Source organism: Anoplophora glabripennis, unplaced genomic scaffold (genome assembly GCF_000390285.2).
Source record: "Anoplophora glabripennis isolate ALB-LARVAE unplaced genomic scaffold, Agla_2.0 scaffold423, whole genome shotgun sequence".
NCBI lineage: Eukaryota > Metazoa > Arthropoda > Insecta > Coleoptera > Cerambycidae > Anoplophora > Anoplophora glabripennis.
In genome coordinates, this window is record NW_019416529.1 from 43,397 (window position 1) to 70,974 (window position 27,578).

The 27,578-nt window shown below is 31.9% G+C and overlaps 1 protein-coding gene across 1 annotated transcript in view; it reads left to right on the forward strand.

The window, feature by feature from the left end:
- Positions 1-3,888: 3,888 nt before the first annotated feature.
- LOC108911760 (titin) overlaps positions 3,889-27,578 on the forward strand; it is a 280,890-nt gene continuing 257,200 nt past the window's right edge. The window contains exons 1-2 of the mRNA XM_018716773.1: positions 3,889-4,000; positions 16,070-16,202. Of these exons, the coding sequence (XP_018572289.1) occupies positions 3,985-4,000; positions 16,070-16,202 (149 nt within the window). The 5' untranslated portion in view covers positions 3,889-3,984. The remainder of the gene's footprint in view (positions 4,001-16,069; positions 16,203-27,578) is intronic.

Sequence of the window (27,578 nt, forward strand, 5' to 3'; positions counted from 1 at the left end):
TTAATAACATTTGATAAAATGCGGTTCGTCTCTGACCCTTATAAGATTTACCATTGTACAATTTTTTTTTCTGTAGTTAATCATTCGTTTTTTTTATAATTTATTGTTTGTTAGTTAGTATATGATGTGAATAAAGCCATTATAACAATATTTTAAAGGAATATTTTTTCTCAGTGTTATTTAAATAAAATTATCGATTTTTCTGGTAGGTACCTATATCATTCATTGCATATTGAAGTCGACATATCTCGAAAACAAGTAAATGTAGGGAAAAACTTTGTATTACAAAAATTACTCAAAATTTAACGATCTTTCAGATGGACTATATTTCCACGTTTCAGGGAACAAACATTTTTTTAGTATCGCCACGCCATTATTTATACAAAAATATTTGAAATAACAATTCTAACTCCAATTTGAAGCTATTCGAGGGACCTAACAACCCCAATTTCTGAAATTAAAATAAATTTCTTCATTTCGGAGATATTGGCAGCGAGAGTGTTAAAGGGCACACCCTGTATATCTATAAAAAAAAATTGTGTTTTTCCTAGCACCTTTTCGTGAATTTTTGCTATTTTTGACCTGTTTTTTGAGGTTAGGAAATTCTTGTGATGTAATCACGATGTGATACAGCTCAATTTTGACACCGGATTCGTGATCAGGACGCAAAAATTCTACGGATAACATATGTCACATGAAAGTACGGACATTTTTTTCTGTGTGACTGTGTAATTAATAATACCATAAATTAGTCATTTACAGTTTAAATTTGAAATTCTCGTTGGTTAGTAGATGAAATAAATAATTAAATAAATAAACTAAATGAGAAGTACTTCAGTTTATTAAAGCATCTAAATTTAGGTAGGTAGGTAGGTACGCAAGAAAAATTTATAGTTTAGCCTTAATCAAATATCAAAATGCCTATGATTAAATTATAAAGTGTTAAATAAGCCAAACTGAAAGAATAGTAAGAATATAATCTTGTAAACCCGAAACTAAATTAAGAAAGGTCATTAAATATACAGGAACTTAAAACACTCCCGCGTTACAAAGCGAGACAGTCGGACAGAGTCCAAAGAATTTTTAAGACATTAAAGTGTAAGCCCTGAATCATTTTTCCTTTTTCAATTTAACAATTTATTTCACATAGAGAAACTGGTAACTTTGCGGTTACCTAATTGTCGCAAATCGTAATACAGATTTTGGAAGTCATCTTAAAATTGGCATTGTTTATTGTTTCATATCTTATTTATGTTATTGTTTTGAACAGTGGCGTATCCAGTAGAAGCATCTAACTTAAAATAACTTATATTCCCATTAATTTAGAAACGAAGCGTTTTTCGATAATTACTTATAGAAACTTTTTTTTGTAATTTTTTACTTAAAATCCGCCATTAATGTTTAACCAAGTATTGTAGCTATATCCTGTATGCTCTCATGTATGAACTATAATTTTATTTGCAAACATTTTGTTTTACTTTAATAAAATATACAGGATGTTCTATAGGTAAAGACACATGCTTTAAACAGGGTCGCTTCCGCTCTGAAAATATCTACAAACAACAAAAATATGGCTATGTTCTACGTAAAAAACTAAGTTCATATTCATATTTGACCACCCCAAAAGCTTTCCCACATTCATTGAAGTATCTTTAAAAAGTGACAGACATTATTTTGAAACAATGAAATTTAAAAATATTTGAAGTGTAAATTTTTAAGCAAATAGAATTGTAATAAGGTAACTTGATCTAAATCGGTTTATTTTCAGCCAAGAAAAGTACCTTTAAGATATGTAAAGTTATATATGGGAAACCTCTATCTTATGTTAGATAATTTGAAAAAATGCAAAGCTTGATTAAAAGCACAAATTTTTCATTTACAGATAAAATACATATCACAGGATCTGTATATAATATATAGACAGTTGTATCTACGTTCTAGATGGTTTCAAACTATTTTTACACACTTAACTGTTAAAGATTATTAATTAAAGTATATGAAAATATCAGTATGTTTCATAGAAACTATTAATTTTATACAGGGTGTTAATAAAGTACCCAAAAAGGGTGTATAAATATGATTCCATAAGTCTATAGTTTTCGAGAAAAAGGAGATTTGAAAAAATCACCTTTTCTAAAATATCTTTGAAAACATTCGATGAAATTTAAACTAATGATTTATTTAATTAAAGGTAAAAATCTGCTGAATATCTTTAATTTTTTTTTAGAAAAACGATTCATTTTCATTTCATAAAAAAACTTCATATTAATTTTTTTTTCAATATAAAATTTTAAATACAACCAGTGGCGGTTCTGGACTTACAATCGAGGGAGGGCGGAACAATTTTGGTAGAAATTTTTGAAAAAAAAAAAAAATTAAATATAATTGTGTAGGTAGTTTTATTTTAAGTACTACTGAAATATAGGGAAACTGTACTCAACATTATTTTTTTTAGTGAAAATCCATTCCATTCTTCTGCTTTTGTCCGTACTTTTCCATTAATGTTTGGTATTTCTTACACCATTGATTTTTCAATAGGTATCATTGCAAGTGCTGTCACTTTGTCTTTATAATCAATTTAAACTTTTACAATATTTTAAAAAACATACAAAAAACAATACGTAGGTAACAAAATTTTACATCCCACATAAACAAATTACGTTTAATAAAAAAAAGAGTAATGAATAGCTATCATTTGGTAATTGGCGGACTAAACAGAGCCCAAACTGCACAGTAATTATGCGCTACTCCCACTCCGTCTTTTACTGCTGCGCGAAGGTAACCATGACCACCGACATAAACACCTTACGAGCGGGCTACGATGAGGTGCTAACGTATTCAGAATTACAGATCTAACATTTCCTTTTTAATGCGTTGCATTAAAAACTATTGAATTATCTATATAACATTGTAAATTAAATTTGTAGGGGTGGGTGTCGCCTAGGGCCCCCCGCATCAGCCGCCACTGAATACAACGTAATCATGAAAAGTCTGAGAATTTTTTTCCCGGGCTTTACCGTTTGCATGCTGCCTATGACAATTGATTTTTTTAGGATTTAATTTGTCGGTGCACATGTTGCAAGTGACCCATTTTGAAGTACAACGTCAAGAACGCCGCCGGACGCACCACGGGGTTCCCGGAAGCCGACCCCTGCAGAATGGCGCCAGGACCAGGTACTTCTGTCACCGACTAGCTACCTACGACCGACTTCAACCACGAACACTCTCCAACGAATACTCACCCCGTCAACACGTCTTTTCATACACAAGTTTTCAATAAAATTATTTATTATTATTGTTTAGAGAGCGTTTTATTCTTGCTGTACAGCGAAAGCAAGCCTCAAATTTATTTTATGAATTGCTATTTTTGGACAAAAAATCCTGCGAACGTTTTTTTTTTTTTGGAAAACAAGTAGTTCTAGAGTTCATTTATGTTTTGGGGGTATTTCAAAATTTAAATTCGAGAATTATTTGTGTTTCGAATAAAATAATGTAATAGATATCCTTCTTCTTGGAAATACCACAACCATTACAGGATTTTCAAAACATATCTGCGAGAATTTCATCATTTTGTATCAAACATCTTCAGATATATTTTACAAAACGTGTTCTTTTTTAATTTAACCATCCTGTATATGGTGAGCTATATAACCTGGTTGGCTTGAAGTCACTCGAAGTTTCCTGTATTCGTGAGAGGATCACTTAAGTGGGTGCACTTAACTTTCGGACCACCCTGTATATCCGAACTCTTCACTTCCCGTGGAGATTAGCGGCAATGATAAACGCGTCCCATATTCATAACGCACGACGCGACAGCCACCGGGACGCTTTGGTCCGCTGACGTCGGTCCTGTTTTAGCACAAGCTCGACGCCGACGGTGCGGACGCCTCCAGTTGTACGCGCTAACCAGTCTGTGCGGTGCAGGTGCGGATCTCATGGAAACCCATACCTCGGGAGCCTGTAGCATACGACAGCAGACGCAACATGAAATTCACTAAAGGTCAGTGTTAAGGATATATATCGCGGAATATATACCTTCCCCGCAGGGCGCCCGCCACTACGACGCTGGAGTTGTTCAATCGAGTTCCTAAAGGTCGAATTCGGGCACTTCGATGAGGTGCCAAATTAAATTGTTTTGCCCGGTGAACGACGCCGCATTTGTTGCGGTTTATTAACATCCAATTAAAAATTAGGAATTTTCTAGAGTGGTTGTGTGGGTGGGCCGTAAAGTTTATACGATGCTGTCGTTAATTTTACGGTGAAATATAAGCCTATTTGTATTTATTAAGCAATATGTATTTTAATACACTGATGATTCAAATCTATACCAACACCTACTGTTTTTGTTTTCGAACTGAAAAATATTCTTTTTGGATCCGGTTTTGCTGCGAGATTGCTGCCAAAACACTTTGACGACTGACGAATCTAATAAGATACTTATTTCTTATTTGTATGGATAGATGACTAATATTATACTCAGTTGTATAAATAAAAAAAATATTAAAATCTTTGTTTAAGTCTGCAACGATTAAAGAACACATATCCCAAATTTAAATATTTGATTATTATTTATTTTGTTTGTCATAACGAACCAACGTGGTAATAAATATTACGACAACATTTAGTACAGATTAATTTGAAAATATATACGTTATTCCCTGTTCCCAACAAAGTTAACTACTGAAATCTTAAATCAAATTATATTTTAAATATTGGCTTCAAATCCCTGGGATTTACGCCAAAATGCGAGGAAAAGTAAAACTTTTCTTGTAGAATCAAGGGTCAGTAGTTATATATAAAGAACTTGGACACATTTGACAAATATTTCTTGTCTATATTTTAACGTTAGAAAATTTTTCGCGTGGTTCAAAATAAATTGTTCTGCAGTAGGAAGTGTTGGCGTTAGACAGAAGAGTCAGTCACTGTAGAACATATAGAACTCGTCTCTATGCAAAATCATGTATTTATGATTTCAATGCTATGTATTCACAAATGTACTAACGTATCTATTGTTTTTTTAACACTTATAATAATATTTTATTGTTGACATGATTTTAAAACATATTTAGTAAATAGAAATCCAGTAGTGACAGTGACTCTAATTTTAGGTATAAAGTATTGAAAATAAAGTCAAATATAACTGGATAGTTTTATTGTAAGTACCTACTATTGAAATACAGAGAAATAGATCCATAACTTACATTTACAACAGACAGAAAAACACATTTTTTTATCCAGGTTCCACATGACTAGAGCTGTCACAAACGGTCCGCTAGCCATTGGCGCCGTCATTCAGCTACGCGAGCTGCCTAGCTGTCGGTTTAATAGCCGATTTCCCTGTCGAATGATTTCTTTTACGATTTTAGTTGTCTTTTGATGCATAATTGTGTGTAATAGCGTAGTTAGTGCTAAAAAACAGCAAACAATTCATACTATACTGACTAAAAAAAAAGAAAAAATAAATTTACCGGTTAGTAGCTATAAAATTATTGACATATAAAAACTATACAGGTGGAAAACAAAACAGAGATATATTTTTAGCTGCTCCCTTCGCTTAAATGTTTGATTTTTTACTTTTTTTTTATAAAATTAATAAAAAAGCACAAGGAGTAATAAATTATGTACTCAAGTCAGCGCACAGCTTTATCAGTAGTAAATTTGTTCAACAAAGCGGCAGTCAACACGATTTATTTCAAGTACATGTGGTCATAGGGAAAGTTAAATATCGGACAATACTTTCTTTTACTAAAAGAATATAAACAATAATGTAATTCAGTATAATATAAAAACTTGTTTATGTATAAAAACATTCAAAATAAATATTAATAAACATAAAGTATGTACTAAGTATTAAACAGTGCACAACACACGTATAAAAAAACTGGTGAAATCCGGAAGACTATAGGTCTGTTCCAACATGAGTCAGGAATTGGTTCCGAACCGTTCGAAATGTGCATTCAACTAATTCTTGCGATATATTCACTGAAGACACATTTAGAACAAACACTTCGAACGGTTAGGAACCAATCCCTGACTCTTGTTGGAACATACCTTAATCTTCATGCTGATTGCATGTAACCTATCATTTGATATGGTAAATAATAAAACATTTCATTCCTTCTGGAATAAAGTGGACATTATCATGTCGGACCACCTTGGAAGTAGATTATTTAATTATGCAAATATTACATCGTAGTTGTCGAACGGTCGTTCTCTTCAGATTAAGATGTTTTATCACCGCCGTGAATAAATTTCGCTGAAACAAGGGTATAAACATACCTGATGATGCGATCTATAACAGATCCCATCCAGATTGTGGAACCGATAGCAACGATGCGTAAAACAATTTACGCGTTTTTTTACGCAATGATACAATGACATAAATCTTATAATCATTGTTTACTTTATTTTATGTTAATGATCCACACACCTTTGTTGCGCGGTCAATTATGACAGCTCTACACATAACTTACTAAATAATTTTTTGTAGCCATGTAAAAATATGAGTTACCGGTAGCCAAATATAGCGCTAATACTTACTACTTACTACTTACTATAAGATATTAAAAAAACAATGGAAATGGAATTAATTTCTAGATAATTTTAAATCATTTGATTAATTTTGATGAAGGAATGCTTTGTAAAAGTTTGGCAGAGAAATTATAGGACGCTTTGTATAAGTACTTCCTGTCACTGTTTTTCAAACTCAGGATATTGTCAATTATTGCATCAGACGATTGTCAATTATTTTTAAATGAAATTATTTCTAACATTGACCCAAACAATTATTTTTTTATTTATGTAATATTAAATTCAACGTAGAAATTTAAGGACAAAAACAGACGTATGCACAAACAATAAGTAACGGTAAAAATGTCAGTCATTCGAGTTAAGTACGCCAATGGTATAAATTTAGTATTTCTTGCGCTACATTGTTTTTTAGCGATTTGTTATCACTTTCGTAAAAATAAAGCACAATTGTAAAAAACAGAAATGAATGCTATACACACACAATGAAAGTAAAATTAGTGGATTCCAAATTATTTTCCAGTATTATTTGAATGCGAGGATCGACGTGACAGGAGGAAGTATGTTTTAGAGTTAGTAAAAAAATTTCAAGAGACAGGAAACGTAGCCATTAAAAACGAGAAATTGAAAAACCTATAGTTAATGAAGCTAGTGAAGTTGCAGTTTTGGGACAAGTTCATATTGATCCTACATTAGTACGAGGCAGCTGGCATCTGTGTCTGAGATCAATCGAACTAGCATACAAACCATTTTGAAGAATAAATTCCATCCATACAAAATACATTTAGTCCAGAAACTTCTTGAGGACGATTATGACCGCCGTTTGCAATTTGGCGAAATAATAAGTGAGCGAGCAGGGAACGACCCACAGTTCCTTTTTAACATCTGTTTTTCTGATGAATGCAGTTTTTTCTTGAACGGGACGGTAAATCGTCACAATTGCCGCCAACTCAAGAGTTTTTCACGAGGTGTATACACAGCAACCGGAAAAATTAAATGTATGGGCTGGAATTTTCGGTGACTGGCTGGTGGGTCCTTTTTTTCTACCTGGTATTTGACTGGCCAAATGTATTTGCAATTACTGGAAGACGCTATTGACCCTGCCTTGACTGATATTATTGAAAATGTTCCAGAGTATAATAAAAATCATTTGATTGTTCAACAGCACGGTGCTCCTCCGCATTATGCGTTGTCAGTCAGTGTTTGGACCAACGTTTTCTACGGAATTGGATTGGGAGATGAAGCAGCATTGAGTAGCCTTCACGATCACCGGATTTATCGCCCCGTGATTTCTTTTTGTTAGGATACCTAAAAAGTAAAATCTATAAAACACAGCCAGCGTCGCTGGATGATTTGCGTCAAAGAATCGTCGACGAATGCCGTCGAATCACTCCGGAATTGCTTCGGAATGTGCGCGAACGTTTCGAACAAAATCTTTATTCTTGTATGGAAGCGGGCGGTCATCAGTTTGAACATTTAATCAACTAAGTAGTAAGTAAGCAACTAAATATAATTTAAATTTTAAAATGTAAATTTTTTTCAAAATATTGGGCGGAATTATAAAATTTAAAGTCTGTTGTAAAGAGAATTGTAAAAGCTTTCAAAAGAAATATTACTCAACCCCCAATGCCATTTAAATATTTTGGGGTGATGCTTACCTTTGCTTGGGGGTGAAAGTGGCGAAGTCAAAACTACCAGCAAAGAATGTCCCCCTTTAATCTAAAATCGACGGGTCTGAGCGTTTTTCTACAATCTTGACGCAGTTCCTGAAAATGACTCTGTTTCGTTTTCATTTGGCCACCCTGTATAATTGTATTCTGTGAACCATTTTTTAACAGAAGTAGGTTAAAAGTATTTAAAAATTGTCAATTGACAACAAAAATGTTAGTATAAATACTCGTTTGTAGTCATTAATTTTTTGTTTCGGATTAAGAATGGTGCTTTATTTTTTTGTTTATATATTCTTGATTGTCGTTACATTGTTAGTTCTTGTACGTTTTATTTACAAGTTTATCTCATAAATATATAAACGATAACGTGATATCAAAAATTTCTCCAAATAAAATTGATTTATGGATGTAGTTTTGTAAATTTACCATCTGAAGCCCTTGTTTATGTATTATACATAAGCAAGACTATAACAGATAACTTAATAAAATGGCGAATGCGCTGGTGCCTTAAAGTATTACAAATATAAGAGAATAAATAATATAAATCTGGTTTAGGTACGATAAGAATTCAAATTTATTTCAATTAAATAAAAAAGCGAAATTACATTTCATAGCTTTCAGAAAGGAGGAGGGTCAATAAGACCGGTCTTCGGCATTATCAGAAATTGATCCTAAACATACGGAATATCTTTTTGAACCTAAAGCAACAATATTACATCGATTCTAGGCAAAACGGATTAAACCTCTTCACTCAAAACGCTCAAAAACTGTTAATAACGTAATAAAACCATTTATGTTACATCTGATGCACATATTATACAGGGTGTCTCATAGTGACGGCCCATTAGAATTATTTCAGAGACTACTTCGATTTGAATTTTGAAAATTTGGGATACCGGGTTTTCGGGCATGCCCTTCTTAACTAAAATAATGGCGTTCACATGCCACATCCGGTTATACCGGAAGTCGCCATCAACTTGCTTATTTTAAATGGAATACCCCATATATTATTGCAATTTTGCATTCTACGTGTTATTTTAGGTGGACTTTTATGAAGTTTCCCTATTCCTAATATTACCCGTTTTTAAGATACTTAATTTTTTTCAACAAAATGGAGAGAAACAGTGACCAGCTTCAAACCATGTGTATTTTATAGTAAGAAAGATACCATCCATACTTTCAAAGTGGCTTAATTGCATACAGGGTGCTAGAAATTTAATGCCGAGTTTAGTTAACTTCAAACTATCATGAGTCGTTTTTTTAAATGTTTTTCTATATTCTGACACAATTTTATTCTCTTTCGAACGATATCAGGGTTCCCTATACCTATTTCTTCTAGTTTTTAAGTTATCTATTTTTTGTGTAATTACCTAAAATCATGTAATTTCTTGCGAGGATAGCTGTGAAATTTTTAGCAAAATTTCAAAACAAACACTAAAAACTTGAGCTACAAATTCATAGAATGTATATGCTCCAGTCCAACGAATAAAAGTTCTTGAAAACTATTTTCTGGAACTTATATGTTTTATTCTCGAAGCCCCTAACTTCTATTTTTAGATATCTAATCTCAAATCCACGAAATCTGAGCTAGAAAGTCAAACGAAGAATATTTTCCAAACCAAAGAACATGACTCCTTGAAAATTTTATTCTGGAGCTAATATTTTGTATTTCTGAAGCATCAAACCTAAGCTATGTCCATAAAAACCTAACCTCAAACCCTTCAAACTTATTCTCAAATTCTCAAATAATAAGTGGATATTTACATAAACAGATAAAATTTCACTCGATAAATTATAAAAATTTCACCTAAAAACTCTCTAGACTAAATCTATATTATTTAACGAAATTATTCGATGGACTGTATTTCGTTATCTTTATTTATAGAAGGCTTAAGCTCTTTTCTCGCGTCAATGTAGCAGTCTTTAAAAGGGCTCTTGTTTTTTGTTTTTTTGTTTTTTTCTTTTGATTTTTTTGTTTTTGTTTTTTTCTACTTCTAATATTTATTCAATGTTACAAACATTTTCATATTATTTTTAAATACTGAATTGTTATCTTTGGTGTTGTACAACAAGAGCAGGTAAAATCCTTAAAACCACTTATTCTATTGTAGATACTTATTTATGACAACTGTTGTACTTTCAAATAACTTTTTTCCTTTTCAGTGTGGAAAAATACCAAATAAAGAAAGTTGTTAAATAAATGTTACTTTCAGCCTGTATTTATAAATAAAACCAGAATTTTGATTTTGATAAATGTAGTATTTGCCTACGTGTGAGCCTACGTATCTATTCATTTATTCAGGTTTTTCGTTTTTGTAAATGTGAACATTTTATAACTTGTTATATTTTTGTTTTAATAACTAATTACAAAAATACGAGGTTAACTAAAAATCCTGATTTCCTTTCTCCTTTTTTTTTTGTAAAATGTGCGCATTATGTATAGGACGTTGCTTGCATTGTATAGTGGCTGATGTGTATTTATTTTTGGAGGATAGCCGCAAATAACTCATTTAAATGGGTCTATGTAACGGATAAACATTATCACTGCAATATTTACATGCTAGATCTGAATTACTTTACGTAAAGTTTACGCTGTGCTATTTCTCTAAAGTTATAAATATTTATGCTTTTAGCCGGTGCAGCTATTTTATTAAAAGCACACATACTGTTTTAATTAGCAATTCAAAAAAATAATAATAATAAAATAGTAAATCATCGCGACAAGCGGGTTCTAAAAATTGTAAAGGAAAATGAAGAAATTTTTCCCCAAATTTATTTAGGTATGTGCTTGAATTTCTAACAAATTTTATTTTGTTTTGTTGTTTTATTGTCTAAAAATTGTGACTTTCTATTTTATTTTTAAATCATATTAAAAATGTTAAAATAGTTATTACAACAGTTATGCAAGTGACAAGTGAAATCACATTTAATAAATGTATAACACAATATTTTTTGTAAAACTGTTATTATAAAAGATGCCATCTGTGGGTTTGAACTCCCGATCTATCGCATACATGTCGGACGCATTGGCACTGAGCCACCGCCACCGGTTCGTTTTAATTATATTCGACAATAAAGTGTATACAGGGCGGCCCATAATTAGTGTGCAATACCTTCGTAGTAGATTCTACGACCAAAAATGAGTTTTGGTGTGTTGGACACTCAATAAATGTTCTAACGAACTACATGAAAACTGTTTAAAAATTTTAGACAGGGGTGTCTCAGGCAGGGGGCTCACGGGTAAAATGCGCCCCCAATTTTTTGAATGACAATATTTTCAAATTTAAATATCAAATTATGATAGATGAGGTTTTCACAAAAAAATGTACTCTTGATTTACTTCGATCAAATGCTTTGTTTTCGAGAAAAATCGAAGGTTTTATTATACAGGGTGATTCAGTCATAATGTCATTAATTTTAAGAGCAGAATACGATGGTGTGATTAAAAAAAATTAAATGCATATTTAAGCTGAAAAAAATATTTTCAAATCATTATTTAACCCCCTTTTCAGGCTGTTACTTAGGCTGTTAATATTTTAACAACATTTGCCGTAAGCTCGAAGGGGAAGATTTTCAAACAATTCTACTAAAAATTGTAAGTAACGCGGCCTATTTAGATGTTCAGGTAGAAAATTCGATCGCCATATACTTCTGCCCATACATTGACACCGAATCTCCTCTGAAAGCTAAACCGACGAGTAGTGTGCGGATTTTCATCTGACCAAATGTGACTATTATGGCTGCAAAGAAATTAGCTGTTTCACTTTAAATAAAATTTAATATTGAAGTTACAAAACTCCAAAAGTTCAAATAATTTAAATTTCATTTCATAACCATTTCAATTTCGTTACAGAAATAATGACATAAAAAACCAACACTCACTAGATAAATTATAAAGTGAGGATTAAATGTATGTAGTATTTAAATATTGACTGTAAGTAATAGAAGAGAGACTTGTATATTCCGTAAAAAAATAATCGGACGGAGACAAATAAACAACTCGGTACGTGTTTCCGACCTAGGTCAACCTGGGGTTCAGTAACCTTTTAACCTACTTTTAATTTGCACGTGCACCATATAGTCCAGCAGCCAGATAGGATTCCGTAGCTACGGCTGCAAACAACTTATTCTTAAATATTTGACCTCTTGAATCCAAAAAACTTGGACCCAAAGCCTGAAAGTGGTCAGTTTAATTGTTATCAACAAATTAAATGTTTAAATGGCTGTAAAAAGTTTATTTTTATAGCTAGTACAATTTATTCGCTAATAGTTACGTTTTCTCATAACAAACATGTATTTTTTTGAAAATTAAAAAAAAATTAACTTTAACCAAAGTTATTGCAAATTTAGTGCAAATCTCTTACATTTTCCGTCTCCGCGCGCACTAATTTTACCATATCTGGTTCTACTGGACGGATTAAGACGCACGACATCTCATTTTAAAGCTTGAACTTTATTTTGCAAGATAGGTAAGTTGTATTTATTAATTAATTTATTTAATAATTAATGGCAGCTTAGAAATTTGTGAAATTTCAACGAAAATGCCGGTTTTAATTGTTTATAAGGTTTTTTTTTATTATTCAACTTCGACGAAAAGCCAAAAAAGTTACCGGATATTGTTCTTTGCATCCTAACAATCAAGCAAGACATGAAATCATTGTTAGGATGCGAGGACCAATAACCGGTAACTTTTTTGGCTTTTCATCGAAATTGAATAACAAAAAAAGTTTTATAAACCAATAAAGCCAGCAAAGTTGACTTCGAGAAGTAAGGCTTGTTAAAACATTTTGCACAAAGTTAATACAATTATTAAAATTAGTTATAATAAAATATAGCATGATCCTTTATTTACTTGCATTTTATTGTTTTCGTACATATGTATCGTACATGTTTCGTACATATGAAAAATGTGAGAAACGTGTATTAAAACTAATCTAAAGCTCTCATTTTAGCTTTCACGAATGGTCACTATCCAAAGCCTTTATTCTTATCATTATCAGAGGGTATAAGACTTAAGAAATGAAGATTTTATGCGTATGATCGAATTTTCTCAGTGGATCATTAATAATGAAAACTTGCTTCCATTAATTTTCTGAACCGTTGAGGCGACTTTCACCGGAAATGGAGGTCTTAATTTTCACAATACCCACTATTGGGCTACTGACAATCTGAAGGTAATAATTCCCAACACAAGTTTTCAGTTAATCTGTGGGTGGGGATTATCGGGAAACATGTGCTTTCAAAACGATAGAGCTCCAACTCATAATAGTAGGAATGTGAAAATCTGGTTGAACGAATATTTTCTAGAAAGGTGGATTGGACCAAGCGGTCCCATTGCCTGGTCACCTCGTTCACCTGAACTTAATCATCAAGATTATTACTTATGGGGACATTTAAATAGTATGCTAAGGAACAATGAATTTAAAACTTTCTTCGTGCTTCTCATGCAATAAGGCGTAGAGCTATGCTGTGCATTTACAAAGTGGCAGTTATTTTGAGCAATTATTGTGATCGTAAAGTGAAAGCAACAATTTAAGTTTAATAATCTGTCAAATTAATTCAAGTAAACAATCGCTTGTTTTTATGGCCTACTTACCTATTGATGTAATCCTTTTCCATTCTTGAGATTATGTAATAAAACTTTAAAATCGATTTTTCTCGAAAACGAAGCATTTTATCGAAGTAAATCAAGAGTACATTTTTTTGTGAAAAACTCATCTATATCATAGTTTTATGTTTAAATTAGAAAATATTGACATGCAAAAAATTGGGGGCGTATTTTATCCGTGAGCCCCCCTGCTTGAGACACCCCTTCCTAAAATTTTTAAACAGTTTTCGTGTAGTTCGTAAGAACATTCATTGAGTGTCCAACATACCAAAATTCATAATCATACGTTAACTGGTTTTTGAAATATTTCACACACATTATAAAAGTCAATTTTTAGTTCACTTATCAATTAATTAAAAATGTCATCAGTTTTACAAAAAATATTTTATTATTGCAGACCTGCGTGTTGGAAGAAATTTAATATATACATTGAAAGTGTAGGCAACGCTCACAAAATCAGCACATATATACTTGATCTGTTAATGTTTAACTTGTCTATGGTCTTTTAAAGGGACGAGATATTTAAAAACTTTTTTATTAAAAGATGTTGGTAAAGAGGTCTTCCAAATGATATAAAAGTATATTTATAAAATTAAAAAAATGACGTCACAGCTTTTCAAGATGGAAGTTTAAGTCAATCACTTATATTTTCTTATTTGCTTTTTCTGTTTTACTGTAATGGTGGCCATTCATCAGTTGTATGTGACGCAGTACATACTTACATTATTGCACTGAAAGACATGTTCTTATTATACTATTTCTCTAGTTTCTAGAATAATGTGTATAGCGCACATTATGTAACAAATATACAAATATTATTAGAAAAAAACACTCATCTCCATGTTCATTATACAATATAATGTAATATAAGCTTTCGTTTGTATACTAGAGAAGATTTGTTGTATGAAGACCAATACCCTGTATATAAAAGCTGCATTAATAGAATAATTCGTTTTCATAATGATTATGTTTCCGCCTTTAGCGTGTAAAACGCGTCTTATAATGGTTAAGTGATCGTCACCTTCCGGCGTCCGCTCTACATCAGTTATTACGCTTCTTCTAGTTGGATGAGCATTGACAGCATAGACACATATCTTACTATGGGATACATGATCATATCGCGTTGTGTGAAGAGGAAAGTTATATAAGCATCTATTTTATGGTTTGCAATTGTTTTGTTGTCATATTTAAATCTCGTCTGAATCTTAAATTACCTTGTGTGCCCCATTAGAAACTGCTGAGCTTTACATAATATGAAGGAACAGAAGGCTAACGGTGATAAAGAAGAATACGGGTAAAGCCAGTCAACCAGAGGAAATATTCTTATGGTGAAAGAGTTATAATGCAAATTCCCATGTAATACAGAAAGATACGGGTATGCATTGCTACTAAGAAAATAAGTTGGACAGTTTGTGAGCGATTTGTCGTCATTTTTAACAGTTAAATGTTTCTTATATGTTTACAAAAGAATTTCAGCTTGTAATTATAGTTTAACAATAAAATTTCTGAAAATTTAATGTCATATGTTTTTAACCCACATATAGTTGTGCAACAGTTTAATACATTTATTATTATAAAACTTATTATTAGTATTAGATGTTCTAATAACAAGTATGGACACTTTAATAACAATTATAGCTGTCATTTCGTAAACAGTATTATAAACGTTTTATACCAGTCATACTTATATATAATACAAGGCATGCTAATGATCTGATTGTCCTGAATTCCAGGATTGACATTGCTAAAAAACAGTTTGGACTTAAAACTTTATTTTATTTTATTAAGTAGATTCGCCCAACATAAACTTAACGTAATGAATTTTAAACTTTTTAAAACATTTACCAAGCTCTACTTAACAGAAAATTGTTTTTATAGCATTCAAGAGTATATTAATAAATTGACATTTAAATAAATTTTACATATTCACTTACTGTCTTTTTTTCATATTTTTTATATTTTATTTATATTTGTACCTTTTGTATATAACATTGTCAATAAACAATACAATACAATATATACAATAACTTAATAAAGGATATTATTATATTATTTGTATGCAATGTTCTTATAATAACATTTAGAATTCTAATAAAGAATAAAGCGCATTTCTTTCAGTGTACTTTCAACTGAAATGTTGTACTAGTATTTTACATATTACTATTTAAATTTCTATATTCTGAAAATGAAACATTTCCAGATACATATTTATCAAGATGTTTTATTAATTCATGTTACATAATTCACATTTAATTATTTCTAGGAGTACCTCCGCATGAGAAATTTCCCCCACGATTTCGAGACGAAGGGTCGCAATGCGTATCCGTCCCAGAGAACACTACTGCAACGCTCACAGCAGAGTTATACGAACTTATCGAAGGCACTGAAATCTTATGGTGAGTTAATACAAATTTCTATAGTACGTCTACCTACTTCATAGATCATGTTTCATTCGCGAATACTACAGCTTGACCAAAGTCGTCTTTGCGCGAGGTGCGCACATCAAAAAGAGAGTCCGCGATAGGAGTGACAAAGACAGGAGACCTGAATAGTAGGGCAGGTTCCTGGTGTGTAAAACTTTACATTTTACAAAATTTTAGTTAGATCTTCCTACAGTTTTGAATGAAGGTTTTATACTTTACAGTGTGTCCAATTATTGATTTTAAAAAAATTGTTGGATATTTTGTGCTGTATTGACTTTTATACTGTTATTGACTTCCTTCAATAGATATTTTGAAAGCGTTCAGAGCCGTACTCAGAAAAATTTTTAAATGGTAGCTAAAACAACCTAAAAACCTTGCAATAGTAATATCACAGACAATATAGCGTATCGCTACAGACTGCTACTTAAATGCTGGAAATTGGCAACCCGAAATGGAAGCAGGGTCTCCTTAGCCGGCTTCCAGCTATAAAATTTAGCGTGGTAACTCTTCTACTTGCTAATAGGCGGCAGTTCCAGCGGTGGCTTTGTTGCCAAATAATAACTGCTAAATAAATTTAATGCTTTCAATTATGTAATTAAAGAGATATGGAACTTATCTTGTGTTTGGAAATCACATTTGCCTTAAACGTTAAATAAAATAAATCAAGTTAGAAATAAAACTATGAATTTACCTAATTAATTATTTATTTTATATCACCTTGGAATGGGAAAATTCAAAAACTCGAAAGTAATGTTTTTAGATTTGTGCGTCGACTTCCAATATGGTACGATATCAAAACCTATGTTTAAAAAAATTGCATTATACAGATTGTGTATCCTTAGATGGGTACTGCCTCTTATTGTTGATTTCTTTAGATAGGTAAATAATTATTTATTTACAAAAGTGTTGCATATTATGGATGTCATTGGTAGTGCCCATATTTGTGACACAAGGTGTTCAAAAAAATTAACACAATGTAAAATTGCTGGAACCTCAAGAAGTAGTTGAATACGAAATTTATTAAAAAAAAAACAACAAATCATCAATCAATACAGAGATAAGATAATGCGTTCGCTACTGCTGTTGCAATTTTTAACGAACTAACTTTTTTGTTTTTCGACATACTGACTTCGGACCGTTTCCATTCAACGCAGAACGGACAATCAGAACCAGAGTAGTGGGGAGATTTTTTTAATTATTTTTTCAATTCAACGCACCATTTCCGAAGACCTTTTTTACTGTATCACCTCACACACCTCTTCTTTCCGAAATTTATTTTCCACATACGGACTTCGGACCTTTTCCATTCAACACAGAACTGTCATACAGAACCAAAGGTGTGGGGAGATTTTTTCAATTATTTTTTCGATTTAACGCACCATTTCCGAGTTATACGGCCTTTTTACTATAACACGACATACCTCTTGTTTCCAGAATTTATTTTCGACATACGGACTTCGGACCTTTTGCATTCAACGCAGGAGGAACACACAGAACCCGGGAGGGAGGGGTTGACATTTTTCAATTATTTTTTCGATTCAACGCACCGTTTCCGAGTTATAAACACTTTTTTACCCTATGACGTCACACACCATTGGTCCCGACTTTTTTTTTGACATGCGGGTTTTGACGTTTTTCACTCGTTCACCATGGGAGATTTATTTGTTCACCATGGGAGATTTTTTTATACTTAAGAATCTAAGCAAATACTGTTTTTTTTTCTTTCATATATTGTGACACCCCGCTCTGCGTCACCCACCGATTGCTCTACTCAGAACCAAGGGGAAATTTGTTTATATTTCCAGCCATTTCCGAGTTACGAGCAAAAACCATTTTTTTTTCTTATACTGTGTGACATCATAGATCGATATCGAAAGCTTAACAAGGCCACGCGCTCTACCCCACGTCCCCTAGGTGTCCTGAAATTGCTGGGGAGACTCCTGAAGCCAGCAGAGACATAGAGAGAGAGAGAGAGAGAGAGAGAGAGAGAGAGAGCGAGAGAGAGATAAGCCTCCTATGAGGATAAAGTCACTCTATCTCTATCGCACACTATAACTCTATCTCTCTCGCACACAATCAGACAAAAACGACAGAAACGAACCTTCTTTTAAAAATACATGGGATTTATCATTATTGGAATAACCCATTTTAATTTAAAAAATTAAAAAAATTACAATGGGTTATTCTGATGACGAAAAATAAAACATAATTAACTGTATTATTCAAATGACAATAATGTGCAAAAGTTCTTCAGGAATATTGGCAAATTTATTTTGAAGGAAGAATCCCGTCAACGAACACTAAAAAATATTATTAGAAACCTTAGGTGGCCAGAAAACAGCCCCGATCTCATTGTCAGCCCTTTAGACATATTTTTTTTACCTGAAAATTTGCAAGTATTGAAAAAAAAATACAGGACGAAATGCTTGATAATTTTGAATTTGTTTTTGAAGCAATTAATAGTAAATTGAAACATATTTTCAACTGTATCATCACAATCACTTGCATGTTGATTTGTAAAAATTGTAGGTATATTAATGTTATTTCGTTTTTAGTTATTCTCCTTATGTTGTTGTAAAGGTTAGTTATAAAAAGCGTTGTTTGTTATTTTCATAAGGATGAATTTTTTTTTTAATGATTTTTTTTATTTTAAACATATATTTTATGCCAGTAAATTTTGATTCAAATGAAATAAAGGAAAAGTCGTACATTTGTATTTAAAGTTTCTTTCTATCTTTAATTATTAAACCTATAAGTGAATGTCAAAATACAAAAAAAAACCTGTACCTACATTCCGCGACGAACTAATAACCCACCTTGTATATTAAATAAATTTATCGTCATCATCAAATATTAAAAAAATTATATTACAAGCTGTTTAAAATATTATTACGAATTTTGTTTATTTAGAAATATATTTCTGCAGTATTTCAATACCAAAAAATTAAAATAGTAGGTAGCTAATTAACGAAATTATGATTAAATAACTTAATTGTAAAACCACTGCAGAATATCATATGATACATACATAGATATTCGTTGATTCTTTAAAAACATTTATTGAAGTAAATACAGTAACGCAAAAAACAGATATTGATAAAAAAGTGTACAAAAGAAATCCGTAAGTACAAAAGTCTTGTTTATATGTTGCTAGCATACGCTTAGGTATGCGGGCCGCTGTATTTGATTCTTCCTAAAATTCTGCTGGTGGTGTACTCTACTGGCAATTCGGAAATTTAAACTGCTGGCCTATTCCAGGAGCGGTCTGTGGCGATAGCTATTTTGTCTGTGGTAATATCATCTAATTCAGAATTAAAAATAACTTCAGATTTTGTCATAAAAATAGCAGCGACGTATTTAAAAAATGAGCCTGATAATGGGCCCTCGAAGACGAAACATCCGATAGCAAAAATGTTGATGCCATTGGATTAGAGCGAAAAAGTGGAAATGTAAATATGCAATTTATTTTAAAATTCGTTTTCAAATAAAGCCAGAAAAAAATAAAACGATCTTGCAAAATTTCGCTTTTTTTCAGGATATCTCTGGAACTACCCGGAATTATAAAACTTTCTAAACGGCATATTGTTAGGTATAAAAAGACACAACTTTTTTCTAATTTGAGCGACCTCGTATCTCTTACCGTTTCCTAATGCTATCCCATCCTTATCTTGGACACACTGTATACTTAAATAATATGAACAAATTATCTGTACTTGACTCCATTAGTCAAAACAATGCTGGGTCTTTTTCATCGTACTTCCGGTTATATCGGAAGTCAATAAGTTAAATGGAACCCCTATATATTATTGCATTTTTGGAAAGATCAATTATATCTAATAGAATTCGTTGATAGATGCTATTTTACTTGGGAGACAATAAAAAATAATGTGCATAGTACTGCAGTAACAAATAACAAAGGAAAATCGTATGCATAGAGTAAGGCAAGCATTTGAGCGTCTATCACTAGATTCTATTAGAGCAGCGACCCACAAGGAACCAATGCGAAGGTGTAAAAAATGTTTAGAAGAAGGAATACATTTTCAACATTTTATTAAAATACATTTGACGAAAAAAAAATCTGTAACAGTTGTCATGTTGATTGGTTACTTACCTGTCATAGCCAACCTAAAATGCCCGAAATAAAATGAAAACGACTGGGTTTAGGTACAACGTTACACCCAATTAAAAGTGCAGAATGCGAATACGTAAAAACAAATTGGGAGTTTCCATTTAAAAATTTCGAGTTTTCCACATCTTCCAACTTCATTTCGATAATTTTTTTTTGACCACCTTGTATAAAACCTTGAAAATATTTTAATTTGGTAGGCCCCACGGCCCATATCACTTCACCATAGTTTCAGAAAAATCCTTAGCGTTTCATAGATATTCATCGATGGAGTTCGTGGTGAGTCGCCCTGTATTGTTGACAGAGCCAATAATATTAGTTATTTAAACAATCAAAAGGATGAGATAAAAATATTTTTTAAAGTTCTTCTGATTCCTTTTTAAAATGTTTACATTTTTAATCTGACAACGATTAACATAAATAAAACTCTATGACATAAAAGCAAATCATCAGTTAATAATTAAAAATAAGTAGGTAATTAAATTATATTTAAATTCCAAAACATTTCAAAATGTATGAATGCTTATTACCATTTGAGATTTTCTCTGTCAAAAAGATTCCGTTGAAATATACAGCTCTATTTAAAAAGTTTGCGCCATATAAGAAAAAACTTTATGTATAAATTTAATAAATACATTCGATTGTCAGTTATCTCTACATGTCGTCAAACCAAAATAGCACCCATCGAAACTCATAAAAACATGTGTTATATACGAGGGGCAGACGAAAACTCCAAATCGGCCCAAGAATAAAGTACCTTTATTTTCAACCTTAGGGGGAAATGTTATGAAGAAAAGTTTTTGGATAACGCTATATTATGTATTATAGAACAGTAAATCAGTCGCCGCAAAGGCGCCACACCTTACCTTGCCACAAATCTGTAACGGGCTTAACTGTGGTAGTCGAACAAGAGAGGAAACACGTACAAACTATAAATGTCCTAATAAAATAACTATTTTATGTTAATAACCACATTTTTTATAACAAATATGTGTAAGACGCGATATCTTGAAACATTTAATAATTACGTTCCCAATACTTCAGTAAATAAGACATTTAACGTACGCTTGCTTGATTTATGTTCCTGCTAACATGAGTTTTGAGGCCAACTGGAATTTGGGCGATTTAATTTAAAAATAAGAAAAAGCACATGTTATTTATTCTATTTATACATTCGCCCGTGGGTGAAACATGCAAGGAAAGAAGTTTAAAAACATTTTGATAAATAAATATTGGCGAGGATTTTTAAGTAGTACGAGTAAAATAGATGCCATATCCTAGACAACTTCAAAGTTCAGCAGCACAAAATGGCAAATATGAGGAAAAATGCTGTGAAAATGTTGCTATTTTCGATTAATTGTTTTTATGAGTACTTATAATTAATTATATTACAAATAGTAGGAATATTATACAGGCTACTACAAATTCGCTTAACACTACAGGGATCTCGGAAACGGTAAGAGATACGGAGTAGCGTAAACGGAGGCATTTCTTGCATATTTTCAGTTATAACGTTGTGGAGTTCATTCCTTTTTTCCTTATTTCCTTATTTTTTACCGTACCTACCAGTATTTCTCCACGTGTTGTAGATATATCTGATTTATCTATTTTATGTGGTATGTGTCTTGCGGGGAATCTTCGTGCAGGCTCGCGTCTAGTGTGCAAGACATTCTTCTCACAAGGAAGATAACATTCAACAGTATAATTTTTTTCATCAACACTATAAAAGTTATACACCATTTTCAAAGGAGTACGGACAATAGTGTTAGATCTGTAAAATTTTCTGTTCTATGACATATTTATTATACATAGCGATTTTGATATTTATTGTTCATGGCGAGATTCAGTCTTTCAAAGCAGAATTCATTGAGCGTAAACCTACAACATATATACATTGTTGGAATCAGGATTCCGAAAATAGAATAATACAAGGTATTCCATTTAAAAAACATAAGTTTGGTTCATATCTTTGCAACGCCCCGTATAATTTCTATTTTCATAAACTCATTAAACTCACAGAAAGATTCCTTACAACTTTTATATTAACTATTTTTGTCTATCTCAAAAAATAAAATAGTTAAGGGGGGTAAAATGGTAAATGAATAACCCTGTACATGTCACTCATATACAGGTTCGGAAAGTCCCCATGGTTCATCGGCCGTTACGTGAGAGCGATAAAGTAAGCCATAGAAATCCGTGCCATAGACAAGGATGGTTACATTGAAGACGTTTCATAATCTGAATAGTTTTAACCTGAAATGGGCGTGAAATGGGGTATTCAGATTATGAAACATCTTCACTGTAGCCATCCTTGTCTATCGCACGGATTTTTATGACTTACTTTATCTCTCTCACGTAACGGCCGATGAACCATGAGGACTTTTTAACCCTGTATTTGCTTTAACAGTTTGCAAATTTATTGATAAAGTTAAGATTGCCATGGAACCAGTGAATAATTAAGCCTTTACAACGTTAATTAAATTTACTTACTTTATTTATAATAACCTCATCATGTTCTAGAATAGATAAAGGACATTTTTTCTTGATAATGTTAGATCTAATACTTTGTATGACCTAAGGGAGAAAATATTGAACGAAGTTAATACTGTCAAGAAGGTGGGTAACGAGGCATTAAAAAAACTTGTATGGAAAACATTATGTCTATAACAGGATGAAGGTATTATAAAACACCTTTTATAATAGTTACTTTTTCTCTATCGTCAAACTGCAAACATATTAAATGTTTCCATATAGATTTCTTCAGAAAGACATAAATTTCAAACAAGTTCAATATTTTTCATATTTTTAGATATTAGTCACATTTCTCCTTCACTATAAAAAATGGGGAACATGAAACCTAAAAAAAAAAAAAAAAAGTGACATTTGAAGAACCAGAAAGCTTTCTACAATATTTACTTCTTTGAGTCTACAAAATTTAAGTACAACATGCAATAAAATATTAAATCAATATGCAGTATAACCAAGTTTATTTTTAGATTTATATAATAAAGGTGCCAAGATTGTATCTAAGTCAAATAATCATATAAGATTTATAGATCCACAGAACAATTTTAGCTGAATAATCCCTAAAATTAACTCTTAAACTAATAAACTTTTAACACTTTCTTTGTACGGATCTGCAATTGTAGTTTTCCCCAAAAAACAAAGAGTAGTTTAAACAATTTTTGTACCACAGCCAAAAACCAGTGGACGCAAATGAATCGCTACAGCTAGCATGGGTTTTTAAAAATAAACATCTGATGCGTCAAATTTACATACATTACATAAAACGCAGGAAAAATTCTTTAGAACAAACTACCTCTCACTTACGACATTGCTTTGATTACCAATTTGGGGAGGTATTTTCGGTGTTACTTTGAAATGTTTGGGGATCAAACTGAGTGTTCACTGTAGTTGGTAAAAATACTTTAAGGACAGGGCATCCACGGCGTCTGAACGTCGACGACGCTTTTGACGCTTTTCAACCAGTCGTTGAGGTGGCCGCGCGCTATTCGAGTGTTTTTATCCTCATTATACGGTGCAATTTTCAAATATTTGTGTCTGGACCGTTATTTGCTTTTTTAACATTCACGCTATTGCTTTGACAGAAATACTAAATTATAGATTTACGAGGCTTTATAATAATTTTTCTTTTTTTTAAATAACATTTAATTTTAAAGTTATGTTGCTGTATTTTGGAATTTTCTTCTACCAGTTCTAATAATATCTTAGATATAACTTTGTTTTTAAAAATAGGTCGCCACATACCCGCTTTAATATTTAGATATTTATAGAAATTCATTAAAATGTCTAAAGATCTCTGGTTTGTTACAGTCGGTAGTGAATATAATGAAAAAACTTAAAAACCATCCGAACAGTTTTCAGTTTATGTCGATAACTAGTGTGTTGTGACATGGGTCAAAAAGTTAGTAGTTGCTGTCGGTGTTCCTCGAAAAATGGAAAGCATATGATCGGATGTAGCGATTCATCTTCTGATGGGTAAGACAAAATTATTCCAGATTTTACTACGCAGACTGAAACAAAATTGTGGTGTTTTTGTGTACATCTGAACAGTTATCTAAAAATAAGTTGTTTTACTTCAAAATCTGTAACTGGATTGGTTCATTGAGAAATGTATTGAACTGTTTGTCAAGCTTAGAACGCTTACGCAAAGAATTTAATTAAAAAAATTAAAATAAAAGACATTAGATAACTAAGCAATTGGTTCTGAAAGATAGCAATCAATTTATTTCCGGTAAATACTTCCATAACAAAAAATTTAATTATAGTATTTATATATTTATATACAGGGTGTCCCGTTTAAAACTCCCCAGGTGGATATCTCGAAAGCGGAAAAAGCTAAACGATTTCTGAAAAATCCACTGTATAGTTTCAATAAATGGCTTTACTTGTGAGTACAAATCCCGTTCCTCTCAGTGCAGGTATAGATGTAGCTGCAATCCGAAAACATATTTTGTTGACAGCAGTTTTGAAAAGTGGCGCACATGAAAAATCTCTAAATTATAAGCAACTTTTGTGATATGAACAATTTTCGAAAGGCCCTAGTTTCCGAGATACTTGGGTTTGAGGTAATTCTTTTTCCAGGAGGAAGATTTTTTAAAGTTAAGTTTTCAGGCATAACTAATACAGATTTTCGTCGTATTAGATTGCTTTGAATAAAACAGTGATGAATTAATTTCATTTAACTAATAGATATCACAAGAAATTACTTCATTTAATCTTGTTTACGCAAATCGTCTTTTCGATGAAGATAAAGTAATATTTATTTAACAAAAACTGATGCAAAATTAACAAAACAACAACCAGTCAACCCCATTGCAATATTTATTAGAAATGCAATATTTATCAGAAATTTTTTATATAAAGCAATTTATTTATTTAGAAATATGTATTGGGAAGACTGATTTATTGCGCAAATTTTTCACCTTTTGTAATTTTTCAATAAAATCGATAGTTTTCTAGTAAAAAAAATTAGATGCGTCATCGTTCACTAAAGGGGTAATTGCGAAAATTTGTGAAAATAAAGTAGGCGGATGTCATAACAAATAAATTGTCATTTATCATATTAATAAATTGACACTTTCTGTCAACCAATAATTAGTACCAATTGATTAATTTATTATCAGAATAATTATGGCAAATAATATTTATACCAATGACGAATATGTCTATATGCTTCAAGTATTTTTCGAATCCAGAAAAAATAGTAACGCTGCAGTAAGATTATACCACCAAAGATATCCGAACCGACCGATTCCTCATAGACAAACATTGGCCTCGGTGGAAAGAAGGCTTCGCGAAACTGGTGAAATTTAACCCAATCGTGAGGGTGCCGGAAGAAGGGTAATGTCCGAATTGTTGAAACTGAGGAAGCTATACTGGAACATCTAGAATCAGACTGTGGTACAAGCACAAGACAGGTGTCCAGGCAACTGCAAGTTTCTCACAGTCAAACTGTGAGAACAACTTGCAGTTGCCTGGACACCTGTCTTGTTCTTGTACCACAGTCTGTGGAATGTAGTACATGAAAATCTTTTATATCCTTTTCACCGTCAACTCGTGCAAGAAATTAATGATCCTGATTTATCTAACCGCGTGGATTTTTGTTAATGGTACATTAATATTTCCAGGCATGACTTAAATTTCCTAATGAATATACTTTTCATCGATGAAGCAAATTTTTCTAGAGTAGGTGCAGTAAACTTTCATAATGTTCATTCATGGTCGGAAGATAATACTCATGAAATATTTGTTTCAAGACGTCAACATAATTTCAGTTTAACCGTTTGGATGGGAATTGTAGGAAATACTCTAGTAGGTCCTTCTATTCTTCCACACAGGCTTGGAGCGGCCGAGTATCAGATTTTTGAACGAAAATTTTCCAACATTACTTGAGGATGTACACCTCGCTACACGTCAGGTGATGTGGTATATGCACGATGGGGCGCCTGCACATAGTACACTTGCCGTTAGAGAATGGTTAAATTTAAATTAACCGAATCGCTGGATTGGTCATGGTCGTGTTGCCCCTGTTTGTTGGCCTTTAGAAGAACTACCCTTAAGAATATTTCAGGCAGCAGATGACTTTCGCAATAACCAAGAACTGTTTGTGCGAGTGCGTTGTAACTTCAACAGACGTATTAGGTTATGCTTGCAGCAAAATGGAAATTATTTTGAGAATATTCTTTAAATTTAATTTCGCATTTCTTGTTTTTCGTTTGTATTAAATTTTATTTCAGATAAATAACTTTATCTAATACATGTCCCATAGTCATAAGTTATAAAACATTTTTCATTAATTAATAGCAAATTATTCTTAATGTTATTATTAAATTATCAGTTTATTGACAGAAGGTGTCAATTTATTAATATGATAAATAACAATTTATTTGTTATGACATCCGTCTACTTTATTTTTACAAATTTTCGCAATTATCCCTTTAGTGAACGATGACGCATCTAAATTTTTTACTATAAAACTATAGGTTTTATCGAAAATTTCCAAGAGGTAAAAAAGTTGCGCAATAAATCAGTCTTCCCAATAAATATTTTTAAATAAATAATTTGCATCATATACAAAATTTCTAATAAAATATTGCAATGGGGTTGACTGTTTCAGTCCTTTATAAAATACGCCAATGATAGAAAAAATATTGAAAATTTGTCTCTTTATTAGTAGGATGCTCATACCAGGTTTCGTGTCTCTAGCATTCCCCATGTTAAAGACAAAAATTAAAATGTGAATTTCAATCCACTCCTTTAAGAGGGTATATCGCCTCAGGGGTGCAACATTCATATAAGGTATTTTTACTTCAATCCTCTTATTTTTGGCTCTACATTCACGGGTACCATTTTTGCTACTTCATTTAAGAACGCCCTGTATAATTCTAAATAAAATGTCGGTTTCAAAGTTTAATGAAACAAATAAAAGATATACTCAAGTAATAAGTTAGTCAAACTTACTTGCAATGTTATGTTGTTCGTTGTTTTCGAAAATTTTTGGCATAACATTGTAATTTTCGCACGACGTTATCATTTTTGTTGGCTCTAATTTAAAATCTATTCTAAGTTTTCGTTAATTGAAATATCTAATGATTGTATATAATCTTCTATGTCTATAACAGTCCACAGTACACCGCTCTTGCGTTTTAGTGACACATGCAAGTGCCAAACTTTGTGAGCGCCTTCTTCATAACGAGTCC